At 44.7% G+C, this 15,696-nt stretch overlaps 1 protein-coding gene across 5 annotated transcripts in view; it reads left to right on the forward strand.

The window, feature by feature from the left end:
* TTC13 (tetratricopeptide repeat domain 13) overlaps nt 1–15,419 on the forward strand; it is a 75,545-nt gene extending 60,126 nt beyond the window's left edge. For 3 of the 5 annotated variants that reach the window (XM_059397340.1, XM_059397342.1, XM_059397344.1), the window contains 7 exons: nt 121–205; nt 7,540–7,649; nt 9,846–9,981; nt 10,580–10,659; nt 12,685–12,763; nt 12,913–12,992; nt 14,626–15,419. In XM_059397340.1, the coding sequence (XP_059253323.1) occupies nt 121–205; nt 7,540–7,649; nt 9,846–9,981; nt 10,580–10,659; nt 12,685–12,763; nt 12,913–12,992; nt 14,626–14,740 (685 nt within the window). In that variant the 3' untranslated portion in view covers nt 14,741–15,419. The remainder of the gene's footprint in view (nt 1–120; nt 206–7,539; nt 7,650–9,845; nt 9,982–10,579; nt 10,660–12,684; nt 12,764–12,912; nt 12,993–14,625) is intronic. The other 2 variants (XM_059397341.1, XM_059397343.1) reach the window with 1 other exon arrangement.
* The last annotated feature ends 277 nt before the right edge of the window (nt 15,420–15,696 follow it).

Genomic DNA, 15,696 nt, shown 5'->3' on the forward strand with positions numbered 1-15,696 from the left:
ATTGGGGATGATTTATTTAAATTAAGGGTAATAGCAATTAATGTGATTATTACATTTCTGTATTAATTTTAGTTGCCATCTCCCTCTCTCTCTCTGTCTCTCGCTCTTTCTCTTTTTAAGAGCTAATAATCCTAAAGGATTGTTGGAAGTTAGAGAAGCTTTGGAAAAAGTACACAAAGTAGAAGACCTCCTTCCGATTATGAAGGTAAGTTTATTATCAAAATCCCGGGAGGTGTTTTTAGAAAAAAACAAATAAACTAGTGCCCTTTTTAAAAAGAATTCATAACTTTAAATGCATGTTTATTAATATTGTGCTATAAGCATTTTAAAATTTATAAAGCATTCTACCTGAAAACACTAATGGAAACACACTCTGAATAAGAACCAAAATAAGACACAGGCATCAGTCTCAAACTATGAAGCAAATCTGTGAGGAAGCAGTTGATACAGGGAACAGAAGGAAACTAAAAATTCTCTGCCATTGAATTCTGCTCCTGGCCACTGTGGAGTACCTGGTACTTGACTGCCTTTAAAACACCACAGCAATTCTAAAACAGGACAAAATACAAGGCAACTCTTTTTAGGCACCAGCAATTATAAGACTGTGCTTTTCGAGAAGAGGGAAACACCTGAGGTGAGCCTCATGTTCACCCCAGCTTTCTACCCGGGATTATTTACTAAACCACTGTGTGTGTAGAGCATAAGCAGAGTCTGGAGGCCTTACTGAGCTAAGGAGGCAGAGATTGGAGCTGGGACCTGCTCAAGTGTCTGGAGTTTACAAGGCGGAGTCCAGAAGAGGAGGGAGCTGCTCAAGGTGAGGATTTCCTGGAGGTCAGTGTGAGAGTCCTTGACATCCTGGGCTAAGAGCTCAACTGTGGGCGTGCAGTGAGGCCAAGAGGCTCTGCAGGGTGTGGCCGCTGTGGGGGTGAGAGCTGGACAGAGATATCGGCGGTTAGACACCGCTGACAGACATTGGAGTTGTGGCCTTGCCAGGATGGAGGGCTGTGAGCACCTCGGCTGTCTCATTACAACCCCAGAAAGGACACACTGTAGGTGTAAGAACCCCCTAGAATGAGGTTTACATCCTAGGACAAAGGGCAGTTTCTAAATAGATCATCCTCAAAGAGAAAAAAAAGTCTGAAAGGATTAAATGGATCTGCTAGTGATTTGACTGCCTCCCCAAACAAAACTCACACCCTTTAAAGGAGGAAACACAATCTAGACTTAATTATTAGACAAATGAAGAAGCAGGAGAGTGTGACCCATAACCAAGAAAAACAAAACCATTTGACAGGAACAGACCCCCACATGATCCAGAAATGGGAATTGGTTCACAGTTTTCGCTTCATAAACGTATTCGAGGACTTAAAGGAAAACATGAACACAATGCTGAAGAATTGCAGCGAGGAAACAGAAACTATGAGAAGACTGAAAGAAAATTGGAGGACCCAAAAGATTCAGATGGGTAACCAGCTCATAAGATGTGTTGTCTGTAATCCAGCACTCGGTTCACTTAGCAGGATGCTGAACAGAGAACGAGGCTTTGTGGCATCCTCAGTCTCATCATGAGGCCCAGCAGGGACCCAGCCATGGGTCCTGCCACCTTTCTCTATAGGGTGAGTGAAGTCAAGGTTGGTGCCCACCCTCACAGAGAGGCCACTGCTTGGGTTTTGCATATGGCCCAAGGTTGGTGTGTGGGTTCCCCACTTTCCCTGTTCTGAGGCCATCTTCCCGATCAGAATGTTTTACAAGGGGTCCCCATCGTTTCTCAGGGGAGGCCAGTGATGGAACACTACTGAGTAACAAAACAGAGAAAGGGCACTGCTACACCCACAGCAGCTGGGCTTAACCTCAGAAAAAACATGATGTTGAGCAAAGGAGGCCACATACAGAAGAGTCTGATTCCATTTCTAAGAAGTTTGATCTGCAGGGAGAGTTATCAGAACAATGGAGGCTTAGGAGAAGTGGGATTGACCTTAATGTGGTAGAAGGAAGCTTTCCAGAATGACGGCAGTACACTGTATCTTGATGGAATAGTGGGTACATGGGCAAATGGGTGTATACGGTTGTCAGAATGCATCAGATTATACATGTGAAGCTTATTGGTTATAAATTTTACTTCAATAGAAAGTACATAAATTAATGTCCTGAGAGATTTGAGCCAGCATCCTATGATAGATAGATAGGAGCAATAGAAAAAAATAGAATTCTCATAAATCAAAAAATAACTTCAGTTAGGCTAGTACATTAAAGAAAACTGAATATCATATGTATATGAGTGAGAAGATCAAACCAATAAAGTCTCCCAGAATATAGTATGTAAAAGACAAAGAAATACAAACTATGAGAGACGATGAACACAGAAGATGAGGAATGGACCTATCTGATAGAAAATCTGAAAGGAGAGAAGAAAGATAAAGAAGGAGAGCCATTAGTCAACAAAACAATAGAAGGGAAAACTTGAGATGAAAAGATTGGTTGAGGGCCCCCTGGGTATTCAACATGATGTTCAACGTTGACTTCTAGACATATTCTGATAAAATTTGGGAACTTCAAGGTGAAAGAGAATTCCTCAAAAAAATTAGAGACTTATCAGATGATCCAACAACTCCACCTCTAGGTGTATGCTCAAAAGAATCAAAAGAAGCAACTTGAACAATACGTGTACACCTGTGTTCACGGCAGCATTGTTCATGTTCCTAAGGGGTGGAGGCAGCTCAGGTGTCCACCGATGGATGAATGGATGAGTCATATGTGGTCTAGCCATACAGTGGAATATTATTCAGCCTTGAGAAGGAAGGAAATTGTGACTCTGGCTACAACATGGATGAAGCCCGAGGACATAATGCTATGTAAAATTAGCCAGTCACGAGAGGACGAATGCCCTATGATTCCAGTCATATGAGGTGTCGAGAGGAGTCAGATTCGTAGAGACAGAAGGAAGAATGGTGGCTTCCAGGGGCTGGAGGAGGGAGAATGGGGAGTCAGTTTTTAATGGGGACAGAGTTTGTACTTGAGAAGTTCTGTGGTTGCAAACAGTGGGAATGTACTTAATGCAATCAACTCTATATTCACAAATGGTTAAAGTGGCAGATTTATATGATGTGTATTTTATCACACACAAAAATTAAAAAGAACATCTTGAAGCTTCCAGAAAAAAACAAATACCAAGGAAGGAGAATTCCATAGATGCCCAACTTCCCTCCAGCAACAGCGGATTCTAGAAAACAACTAAGGGAAATTTATTTGCACCCACTCTTCCAGTGTTCAGGTGTGAAGGTCAAATGAAAACTGTTTCAAACAGTCATTTAGGAATTTCATCAAGCCTAGATTTTCTTTATCAAAATGATTGAAGGACCTGAGTACTCTCACAAAAGAAGCCCAAGAAAGAAGAAAACATGAGAGACAAGAAATCATGGTGAACAAATAAGCCACTGGCATGAATTGTTAATGCCTGATGTTAAAAAATACATGTCTGAAATTAAAGTACCAGCTAATGTCAACCTTAGAGTCTGAAGAAAGCAGAGAGGAAGTAAAACTGTTACTAAGGTATTTGTTTTTTTTCAGTGAGAATATAATCACTGGCTGACCCATGATATTGACAGGAGAATACAGGTTTAAATATCTATATTAAAAATTTAAAGGCAACACTGAAAGGACAGTGGTGGGATGTATAATCCTCTGCACGCCTAGAAGGGGGGCGCCTGGGTGGCTCAGTGGGTTAAAGCCTCTGCCTTTGGCTCAGGTCATGATCTCAGGGTCCTGGAGTGGAGCCCCACATCAGTCTCTCTGCTCAGTGGGGAGCCTGTTTCCCTCTCTCTCTGCCTGCCTATCTGCCTACTCGTGATCTCTCTCTGTATCAAATAAATAAATAAAATCTTTAAAAAAAAATAAATGCCTAGAAGGTAGGGAAACGGCGTAAAGACAACGAAGTCAGTTTCGCTCAGAGCTTACAAAAAGAGAATGGGAAAAAAGGAGGGTGGGTAGGAAATGGTGTAATGGCAATGAGAAGTCCGCATGGCTTTATGATTGATCCGCAGGGGATGGAGGGTCTCAGACTGGTGTTTTAAAGCCCAGCTACATGGGGTTTACAGCAGACACGCTTAACAAGAGAACATTTAAAAAGTAGAAGGGAAAAAAGTACACCAGGCAAAGGAAGCGCGGGTGTGGCGATGTTTATATCAGAAACAGTGTAGTTCAAGGTGGAGACCTCAAGGTACAGAAGTTTTGTTGTTTAAAAGTCTAATCCTTTAAGAAGTTATAATTTTAGGAACCTCTTCTCTGCCTGGGAGTAGAACTATTCAAATATTTGCCATCAGCAGGGGGATTTTCTTTTTTCCAACTCCTGCTTTGAACTTTAATGTAAAAGTTGAATCCGTGTTCTTGCAGCTCTGGTAGAGAGGTTTGATTCCATCAAATGTCATTTAAGACACGGGTAGGACCAGAACTTGTCCATTTCTGAGGAATAACCGGGAAGCATCACATCGTGAACAAAGCAGCGAGCTAGGATTCTGCACGCCAGGGCCCCCTCTGCCACACTGGGCTTGGCTGAGCCTTTTCCACTGTCTAGACCCCAGACTCTGTTTGCCAGGAGCAATGATTCTGGCCGGACCTCACCTCAGGGGCCTATAGCGAGTGTCTGATGAACTAAGGTGGCTGATGAACTAAGGTAACCTTCTCAGAGCCACTCTGGTGTTGACTCAGTAACCATGTTCCATGACCCCTTTCCTGCACTCAGATGAAACTCACAGAGAATATATCACACCTTCTCAAAAAACTCTTCCAAACGTCACCATCTTGCCACAAAGGAGGTCTGGCAGGTAGATCACCTGTAATAGACCAGCGTGTGTGTTGTTCAGGATGTCAGCATTCAGGCTGGTCTTCATGAGAAGCCGTAAGGAAGGAGCCAGTTGTTTACACCTGTTTACATTTGAACCTGACAGCGGCAGACGCGGCCCTGTATCTGTATGTCACTTGCTGACTTAAGAATCATGAGCTATAGTGTTAGTGGCCCCAGGGTTTTCTTAAACCAGTAACCTTCCCAACAATGCCTGACACCCTCCTCCCTCAGTTAGATGTTCAATATTCATAGAAAATTCAGTGCATATTAAAACTGTGTAGTTCCAAGCCCCATATTGGGGTAGAGATTACTTAAATAGAAAACTTAAAAAAAAAAAAACATGTAAAATATTTAGTGTCTAAGTGTGAAATGGAGTCTGGTTCCAGGTGCTGGTGATTATTAAGTTATAAACAGGTTGTTCATGGACATGAAAGCCCAGCAGGGCATTCACAGTCAGTCATGTGTCACATGTGAGTGTCTAGTGTTCTCGACCCCACCTGCTAAGTTCCAGTGGTAGCCTTCCGTGCCACCCTGTCCCTGTAGCCACCAGGCTCTCCCATAAATTCCCCAGATGCCCCCCAGAGGGCAGGACCGCTCCACAGAGGGCCACTGGGACAAACCTACAGAAAGAAAACTAGCATGTGTCTCAGTTTTTAATGTCCTCCTTTCTTGATGGTATTTTAAGCATTACATTTACTCTACTAGGTAAAGTTAGCAGAGGCCAAGTCAGCTGAGGGGGGTTTTAACCGTTTTGTGTGTATCTTCATTTAAAAAGAAAAGCCTAGTGGGCTCCCAGCCTGTGGTGGCTCAGTGCACTTGCGAGGCCAGCCATCGCCCCCCTAGGGCCAGCTTCCCGGTGCAAGGTCACTGTGTGTCCAGCCGTGGTGTGCAGGTGACCATTCCTGCACACTGGACCAGCTGCACTGGACACCTGGCTTTCTCCCGGAGTGTGGTCATACTCCTATTTTTAAAGGCACACACACAAGTATATAAAGACCTTTCATTCTAAAGCGTTTGGTGCAGTATGATGTGATGACAGCTCCCACTGAAATGTTCTTTCGGTGAAAAACCACGTTAAAATCCAGCTGATCCTTGAACAACATGGGTTTGCACTGCATGGATCCGCTTGTATGTGGGTTCTTTTCAATAAATACAGTACAGTCCTGGAGGTGCATCTTCCTCATGATTTCTTAGTAACCTTTTCTTCTCTCTGGCTTTACTTTAAGTATACCGTATAGGATACTTACAACAGACAAAATAAATATTAACCTTTTGTTATCAGTAAGGCTTCTAGTCAGCAATAGACTATTAGCAGTTAAGTTTTGGGGGAGTCAAGCTATGCATGGCTTTTTTTTTTTTTTACTGCAGGGGAGTTCAGCTACCCCTCAAGTGGGTCAAGGTCAACCATATACCTCAGCTCCCCTTGAGTCAGTTTACGGGCATGAAAGCCTGGGTTCATGTTTCCACACTGCCACTCCCCGCTCGGTTCAGACAGGACCTGCCCTCCCAACTGGTCTCCTGCTCTGTAACATGGAGACCGTGCTCTGTCTTACTGGTATGGTGTGAGCATCAGATGAGAATTGGCATAGAGGGCTCACACGTGTTCCTCTAGAAACCCCTTCCCCGTGGAAGATGTTGCTGTCCCAGCTCCTGACGATGGCTCTGGTCACCTGTGCCTCATGTCCATTGGTCCTTGGTCCTTTGGACTGTTTATCGCACCCGCTGGGTCTTACTGGTTGTAGACAGCCTTTCCCCCAGTCGTGGCTTACGTGAAGCACAGCCTCCTCTTATTTTATCCTTGGTTCTCTTATTCAAGACTATCCGTCCTTTAAAAAAAGTCGGCAACATTAAACAATGTGGGAGGATTTTTTTTCTGGAGTAATGACAAAATCTATTTACTGGCATCTTGGCTTTGTCAAAAATATCTTTATTTATTTATTTTTAGAATATTTTTATTTATGTATTTGCCAGAGAGAGCGCAAGAGCACAAACTAGGGGAGCAGCAGGCAGAGGCAGAGGGAGAAGCAGGCTCCCCGCTGAGCAAGGAGCCGGGGACTTGACCCCAGGACCCTGGGATCATGAACTGAGTGAAACAGATGCTAACCGACTGAGCCACCCATGTGGCCCTGTCAAAAAGTATTTTAAACAAAAAGCTGGCATCCGAAACTGCCTTCATACTTGTCACCCCTGAAGGGCATTCTTGGCTCCCTGTAATTCCTTTAACATACATTTCTGTGGTCTGCAGAGTTGGAGTGTGTGTGTGATTCTCCAGTTGACAATGTAAGTCTGAGTACGTCTCAGAACAAATGAGACTGCCTTGAAGGAACCACGAACGTGAGCACAGGTGTTGGAGTTAGGGGATTTGGGGTACAACCATTCTGCTAAGAATCCAAGTTGCCAATAAAGACCATGAGGAAAACCCAAAGGGCACTCTCAGAAGGGCCGCCGCTGACTGAGGGAGCGTGTGACTGAGGCTCTGTGCCGGCCTCTGGTGGGGGCCTGGAGTTCGTGTGGGGCCCTGGGGACAGGCAGAGGCGTCCTCGGTCACCGGACAGGCGTGCGTGCTCGTGGCCTCTGGAAGTAGGAACTTCTGTGACACTTCTCTAAGATGTGGAAGGCAGAGTCACCGCTACAGATGACCTCCTGGGGGTTTACAGTGAATTTCACACTAGTAATGTGATTTTTTTTTTCCCTGAAAGCAGTTTAATACTAAAACGAAGGATGGGTTCACGGTGAACACAAAAGTTCCCAGCCTCAAAGAGCAAGGGAAGGAATACGATGGGTTCACAATCACCATTACAGGAGACAAGTATGTATGCTTCCTAAGTGGGAGTATAAGGGCGGGCTGGCGTCTGGTACTGCCCCGGGAGGTTGGACACACTGGCTTCTGCTTTATCCTAAAACGAAAATTACCAAGGTCCAGCATGTAGCTATAAACTACTTATTTTGTTAATGTGACTTGTAGGCTACTCTGCCAGCAGATACGTTTTCTGACCTTGTTGGATCTAACGGCTTTCTAGATACCGGATATCATATCGAACGTGGAAAGCATTCTTCCGGGTTCTTCACGTTCCTTGTGGGCAACACTTTTAGTAATAAAATGAAAAGAGATGAGGGGTTGGCAGACTGAAGGCCATTGTAAGTTTTTAAATACAGGTTTTAGTATATTCTGAGAGCGGTGCAGCCTTACTATGGAAAACTTAGAATATACAGATACGCAGAGATAGAAAATAAAATCACTGAGTTGTTTTCTTTAAAAACAGATTATACGCCACATATTGTTTTATAATCTATTCCTCTTGTGTCTTACAGTTACTTTATCATGAACATTTTCCTTTATTGTTGTGTTTGTAATGCTTGCGTAGTATTCCATTTTGTGGGTCTTATAGAATTTCTCCTATACATTTTTTGACATTGACCATTTTAGAGTCTTTCTCATTTTTCACTTTATAAATAGCCCCGCAGTGACTTTTCATTAACCAGTCTGATTTGTCTCTGAAGCCCAAGCTTCATCCAGGAGCCTCCATATCCCTTGAATCCGGGCAGGATGCTCGCCCCTCCCCCACAGCAGGCATCCCTCAGTGTGCTCGGCCTGCAGGGTTCCCGCACTGGGACCTCCAGCTTGATTTCTGCCGGCTCCATCGTATGCTGTGACTTGCCTCGGCCTCTGGGGCTACATTTTTCTTACATGCTTTTACTCTCAAACCACAGGAGCCTCTCTGTCAAGTTCTTTGTCAGAACCTACCCAGGCCTCCATGAGTAAGCACCAGCTTAGTAACTTCCAGATTTTGTGACTTTTCCCAACCCTCTCTACCCCGGAAGGAATTCCAGGGCTTGCTAGTAATGTAAAAATGACTCCCCTGCCTTTCCACCAACTTGTGAGATACAGATCTCATCAGATGGTAGCTCCAGGCAGAAAGGAACGGTGGTATGAAAGAGTACGTCAGGTTCCTTCCCTGAGAAACGTGGCTTCTCTCCCTGTTGTCTCACCGTATTTGTTACCTCCTGCCCTGGGTCCTCTTGAGTAGTCTCTGGTGCCTCTGTCCCCGATCTCCTGGTGGCTTACAGTGCTTTGTCAGTGTCCCTGAGGCCCCATTCCACAGGCTGTTAAGCCACTCCCCACCCCACACCCTCCCCATGCCGTGGATACCAGGACCAGCTCCCTTGCCGGGCACTCAAGGCCTTTCATAATGTGGCCCTTGCAACATTTCCTGCTTGCCTACGCTGTTTTCCTGCCAGAATTTGGCCTGCTAACTCGGCTGGACTGCTTGTTCCCTGAGGTCACCTCCCACCTCCTGTTTCTGAGCCTCTCTTCCTCCATCCTGAATCTCACATTCAGGCCCCTTCCCCCTTCCCCTGTGAAGCATTTCCTGTTGTCTTAAATATCTTCCAAACTGGACCTGATCTGCTGCTTTTGAACCCTGACGTGCTGTGTGATCGCCTTGTGCGTGGTCTTAAAATAATTCATGGCCTCAGGTCTCCCTCCTTCCTCGGTAAACGTAGCAGCTCTGCCACACTCCTCTTTATAGATTCTAAGAGCCATTTATTTGTATAGTAATGTCTGTTGTATTATATTTGTCTCCTCTGTAGAGCCTGGAGTGGAGCTAAGCTAAGCATGCAGCAGAGGTTTTAAAAAAACACAGTAGAGTCCCTGAACTACTTCTACACACAGTTCTGGCTCTGGTCTTCAATTATAGCAGGGTGGCTGTCTGAGAAAGTCTTTAGTCTGCATTCATTCTTGACCATGTGTAGTTACTTCCTTCTGTAGTAGCTTAAGCTCCTGTAGTATGTACGCATGTTTAGACCGAACAAAATACCGTGTTTTATGGAAAACTTGCCTACGTACGGAACATACCTCAGTGTGTGTGGTTAGAAAGGTGGGACACGTTCTCAGCTATGTTTTGTGCCACATCAGCCCACCAGTTCCTTTCTTCTTTTTACTCCCCGTGTTTGGCTTGTTGAATTGTATAATACGTGCCTTTGACACATGTTGTTGTATTTTTAGGGTTGGCAACATACTGTTTTCTGTGGAAACGCAAACCACAGAAGAACGAACACAATTCTATCATGCTGAGATAGACGCACTTTATAAAGACCTCACAGCAAAAGGAAAAGTACTGATTCTTTCATCAGAATTTGGGGTAGGCTTCTGTTTGTTCCATTTTATCCCTGCTTCCTAGCATTCACCAGTGACCTTTGCAAAGCCTCTACCCGGCCGGGGGTAGTATGAATCTTACGCTTGAGATCGGCTTTCAGTGACTTCTTAACATTCTTGTAGAAACAGTTCCCATATTTATTTATTTATTTTTTTAAAGATTTTATTTCTTTGTGAGAGAGAGTGTATGCACAGAGGCAGAGTATAAGGGAGAGGCACACTCCCTGCTGAGCAGGAAGCCCGATGCGGGGCTCGATCTCAGGATCCTGGGATCAAGACCTAAGCCGAAACCAAGAGTTGGGTGCTTAGCTGACCAATCCACCCCGGTGCCTGAAAAGGTTTCAGTTTTAAAAACCGCTCGGAAGACATTGCCCTAAACCGAACCGCATATATGCCCTTTCGTTAGGGAAAAAATGGTAGCACAGAGTATAAAATATCCAAGAATATGAAAGGAGGTTCCCATAGGAGAAAAGTGAACTAGTCCTCTTCCCAAGGTAAGTTTTTCTTATGTCTTGTCACCTTGTGAAAAACTAGTTTATAATCTAGCTTTTAAACTCATGAGCGCGTGTCTTCTCTTTTTCCAGGAGGCCGATGCTGTTTGCAACTTAATCTTATCCTTAGTTTATTACTTTTATAACCTAATGCCACTCTCTCGAGGGTCCAGGTGAGTGATAACCTATAATCTGAAAGTTTTTACACTGAAGAACACATTCTTTTTTGCTTGCAGTGCTGGTTGTGGCCATGGGTACAAAAGTACCCCAAGCAATCGTAAGAAATCCCCCTTTTTTTTTTTTCAAAATCCACCCAGAAATTACGTTCTTGACCCACCACACCATCAAAGGAATTATGAAACGTTTTACAGGCTGGGGTCCATTCATTCGACAGCTCAAGTGGCTTGAAGGCCTACTGTGTGCGTGCGTCGCCCTCCCTGATCGGCCCAGACTGTCACCCTGCGCTCTTCTCCCCTTGCCCCCGGTTCTTGTCCATCCCTCGACCTCCAGCCCCCACACTTCATCCGCTCTGTACCACCTGCGCTGCCACGAGCCCCTTCCTGCTGCTGCTGAAGCCATCAGGAACTTCCCAGTGTCGTCAACACCAGGGTTTCTGCCTGTTCTCTCTGTCAGCCAGTACGATGCGCCATAGATCACGAAATCTGAATTTAAGATGTTGGAGCTAATGTTCTTGTCTTCAACGCTTGAAAAGTAAAACTCTCTTCAACGTGGTAGTAAATGTTGTTACAGTTTAGGCCTGGAAACCAGCGAGGCGCATAAACACTGCAGTATCCGCCTAACGGTTACTCGCAGGCGTGGAGTTTCTGATGTGCCCACGCCCTCCGCGCACCCCCTTTGATCGAGCACTTAGGCAGGTGCCGTGCAGATACCCAGCAGTTTCCTGTCGGTCCTCACAGCACCTTTGCTGGTTCCTGGTGACAGAGGAGGAAGGAGGTGAAGGGGAAGGAAGAGCAGCTCTCGTCCCGCACACTCTTTCCCTAAGAGCCTGCGGCTCTACAGTCCCTGGTCCCGTTGGTTCAGTCCTCTTGTGCTCAGAGCTACAGCCATAGTTCAGACCCGTGTCACCCCGTGCTCTCTGACTTATCTCCCTGCTTCTAAGCTTTTCTCCCTCCCCTCTCTGTCCCAGTTTTTTGTTTTTTGTTTTTAATTCCAGGATAATTAACATACAGTGTTATATCGGCTTCGGGTATACAGTGTAGAGATTCAGGATCTTTGCCCCAGTTCTTCATACCTGGTGCCTCAGGTACAAGCTCAGGGACAGTGGGCACAGTGTGTGTCTGTGTCCTGTCCTGGTTTGTCTTGGGACTTCTCAAAGGCCCTCCCATTGGTCCTCCAGGACACCTCCCTGCGTGTCCTCACACCTTCGTGTCCACGTGGGCCCTGCCTCTGTGCCAGTCATTTCCCTTCCTTCCCTTCTAACCCCCTGGGCCCCACCTGGGCCCTGGAGATGCAGCTCGCGTGCCCTTGGCCTCCATGGGGTCTTTCCATGGGCGCCCCCCCAGGCTTGACTCACTGCATGTGCAGGCTTTGTTGGTGGCATGCCTGCTTCTGCCTCCGCGGCCAGCCTGCTCTCAGGTGAGCGCCTCCTGGTTATCTTTACGCTGAGGGCCTTGCACGGGCACACATGGCCGGTGTGTAGTTGGTCTGTCGGAAGCAGGAATGAGTTTGTTATAGGCCAAGAGGGGAGTTTATATAACACCTCAGTCCTCAAACCAGTCTCTTGATGCTTCTGAGACTGCATTCTGCTTTTCTTCTCTGGGGACTGCAGTGTTTAATGCTTAAACAATAAGATTAATATGTTTGTATTACAAAGTATATCGTATACGTGCATTTTAAAAGCCAAGCCTTGTGAAGTTGCTAGAAATAGAAGCAGACCGATCTTCTAATTCATTATTTCATAAGAATAGAAAAACCAAGTATAAGAAAACTCCTAATTAAAAGAAACACCTTCTTTCCTCAAAAAAAGAACATTCTGGGTCACATTTACCCTTAAAATAATGAATCTAAATATTTTTGTTAGTAAATATTTTTAAGACACGAAAATATTTTTTAGTTTAATTTCTAAGGACTTCTTAAGTAAAATCTCATCTTTTATGATAGAAAATCCATAATGAGCTTTTCATATAACCCCTGCTCAAAAACCAGGACTGACTGGTAATTATTCTTTATTTGCATAGTGTAATAGCGTACTCTGTGATCGTGGGAGCACTGATGGCAAGTGGAAAAGAAGTAGCAGGAAAAATCCCCAAAGGGAAGGTACGTCGAAGCTGGAAGGGCAGGTGGTTGGCTGTGTGTTCAAATCCCAGCCCTCGGATTTTTGTGCTAAGACCCAGAGGTGAAACTGTTCTCAGAGTGAGCCTCTCTCCTCCAAATTAATCACATTCCTAAATTTCTTTCTTTTTCAGTTAGTTGACTTTGAAGCTATGACAGCTCCTGGTTCAGAGGCCTTTAGCAAAATAGCCAAAAGCTGGATGAACCTAAAAAGGTAATTACTTGGTGACGGTCAGTAAAGGGGGTTGGGGACATCCTATTGCTCTTGGAGCTCGCTGTGTGACTCTGGGAGTACGCCCCCTTCCCTGAGTTCGTTCTTTGCAAGGAGTGCAATCCTTTTCCAAGGCTGAGGTGTTCTCCTGTCAATTAGAACCCCTGAAAGAGGGGCACCTGGGTGGCTCAGTAGGTTGAGCCTCTGCCTTCGTTCGGCTCAGGTCATGATCCCAGAGTCCTGGGATCCAGCCCCGCATCAGGCTTTCTGCTCAGTGGGAAGCCTGCTTCTCCCTCTCTCTCTCTCTGCCTGCCTCTCTGCCTACTTGTGATCTCTGTCAAATAAATAAATAAAATCTTTAAAAAAAAAAAAAAAAGAGAAAGAAAGAACCCCTGAAAGGGTGAGTCTACGGATAAAAATAAACAAGTAAAAAGGTTTGTGAACGGAAAGTGACACACGTCCTCTTTGTACAATCAGGCATTTCTCACTCTTGGCTAATTTACCCTTTATCCCAAACTCTTTGGTTCAGTATTCAGGGAGGAATTTGAAAACTGTGAGCTGGACCCATTTCGAACTTACTCTGAGTGGGAGCACATTTTTACCGCATGGTAGATTTTCAGAAGGTGGTACTTCATTGTAGTGTGGACGAGGAGTCCACGTGAGTCCAAAATTTCATTTTGGGATGAAATTAAACCCATAGATGGTTTTCTTTCTTTCTTTTTTTTTTTTTTTAAGATTTTATTTATTTGACTGGGAGAGAGAGATGCTCAGATGCTTTAATAGTTAATAAAGAACAAGCACACGTCGCTGACCTTCATTCTTGCTCCTCCATGTTTTCTCCATGATAACCCCCTCCAACTTTGCCTTTCCCATCTGTAGGACACAGCAACTGCTCTAAAAATGGCCAGATAAATTTGTGCTCTGTTTAAAACAGAGAAATTAAGGTCTGTCATGTACTCTTGTTCAGTGTGTGAGTGCACCACTAGCCTTGTAACGATCTCTTCTGACAGTCGCATCTCGCTCCAGTGTGTTCCTGTTTCGGGATTACTGGCTCACGTGTGTTTTAGAAATATGACCATAGCGTCAAACATCTTGCTTCTGTCACTTCCTTAGTTTTACAGTATGAACCTTCCAACAGTTCTTTAAGAATGAATAAAAGCCTGCCTCCCGCTGTGCAGGTACATTTCACACCGCCCTCTGGCATGCATGATCTTGTTCTGGGCTCAGAGCCCCTCTGTGACTTAAGAACACTGTGCTGGTGCTACTGATACGGGCGGGGGGGGGGGGGAAGGGCTGTAGCCAATACGGAGCGAGGCAGGCCTGGACCCAGTGTCTCTGGTTCAAGTCCAGTGGCTCCCTGGCGGGACATGTGTGAACAATCACACGTACAGCAGTGCTGAATTTTCCTTTGCAAACATTCTGGCTGAACTGGCCAGCAGCCCATTATGGGAGCCTCTGGACAGAAGTCCCCGGCCCTATGGGCATCTGTTCTGTTCACAGCTCCTCCCTGCTTTTGTAGAATTGTCTTACAGCGTACACATGGGGTCACTGGAAAGAGAATATTAAAATAGGAATAATGCCTTTTTTGTGAAATTGTGTTATCTTCATATTCCTTCTTTGTGTTTTTCTTTTCCAGTATTTCACCTTCTTATAAGACTCTCCCATCCGTGTCAGAGACGTTCCCAACATTAAGATCAATGATCGAGGTGCTAAACACAGACTCCTCTCCACGTTGTCTTAAGAAACTCTAGTTACGCTGTGGTATTTATACAAGTAAAGGGCCGGACCTCTTGCTTCTTAAGTTATTTTTTAAAACATGGAATTATAAAGAAACTAGGTCCTTTATTACTTTTGATACCAATTTTTGATAGGAATTGAATACTTGAAATCATTTTCTTTACTTTTGGAACCATAACAAAAATCATGGAAGAGGGTTTTTTTGGAGGGGGGCAAAAAAGCTCTATGTTGGGGCAGGAAAGTGTGTGCAGAGGCCAGTGGCCTTGTTGGTTTCCACTTACAAAGCCCTAAAACTCCTCTCTCACAGCAAAAAAGTTGACTTCAAAAACCAAAAAGTAATCATTAAAAGGAATGAAACCAACAACAAAACGGAGTGTTTTCATTCCTTGAAAGAGCGGGATATTTTTCAAAGGCCTTTTTATGCACATTGGGATAAGGCATCATGTTTTTCACACTCACGTAATCTTCACGAGTGGGTTCTCCATTGTGTTTGAATGATGGAAGACTCATGCGCCGTCACCATGCGCCGCAGAGCTCACCCCCGGGAATGTTTATTTGAATGACAGTATTTGACAGTATTTGCCAGTGACCCAAACACTGAATTATTGAACCATGTTTGTTTGTTTTTTTTCTCTGTGTTGGAAAAAATAAACGAGGGGTGATTGCTATAAATCACCAGTTTTTGACACTGGATTATGTATGTTTTTATTTTGTGACCTGGTTTCCCTTTCAGGTGTAAGAACCACCAGAACATGACTGATTATTCTTCCCCCAAGACAGGGTAAATGACAGTGAGTAATGGGTTCGTTCAGTCGTTGCCATTTCCAAATCACTTTCATTTTTCTTTGGTTTTTGTTAAAGAGTTAAACTATTCGCTGCTTTCTGCTACTTCGTTTTGCTCTTGAAATCTCACGTAAGAGTATTAGGCCAGTGTCCCGGGGTGTCGGGGCTCATGCCGAGCATAGTCCCC

This window comes from Mustela nigripes, chromosome 4 (assembly GCF_022355385.1).
Source record: "Mustela nigripes isolate SB6536 chromosome 4, MUSNIG.SB6536, whole genome shotgun sequence".
In the NCBI taxonomy this organism is placed as follows: Eukaryota; Metazoa; Chordata; class Mammalia; order Carnivora; family Mustelidae; genus Mustela; species Mustela nigripes.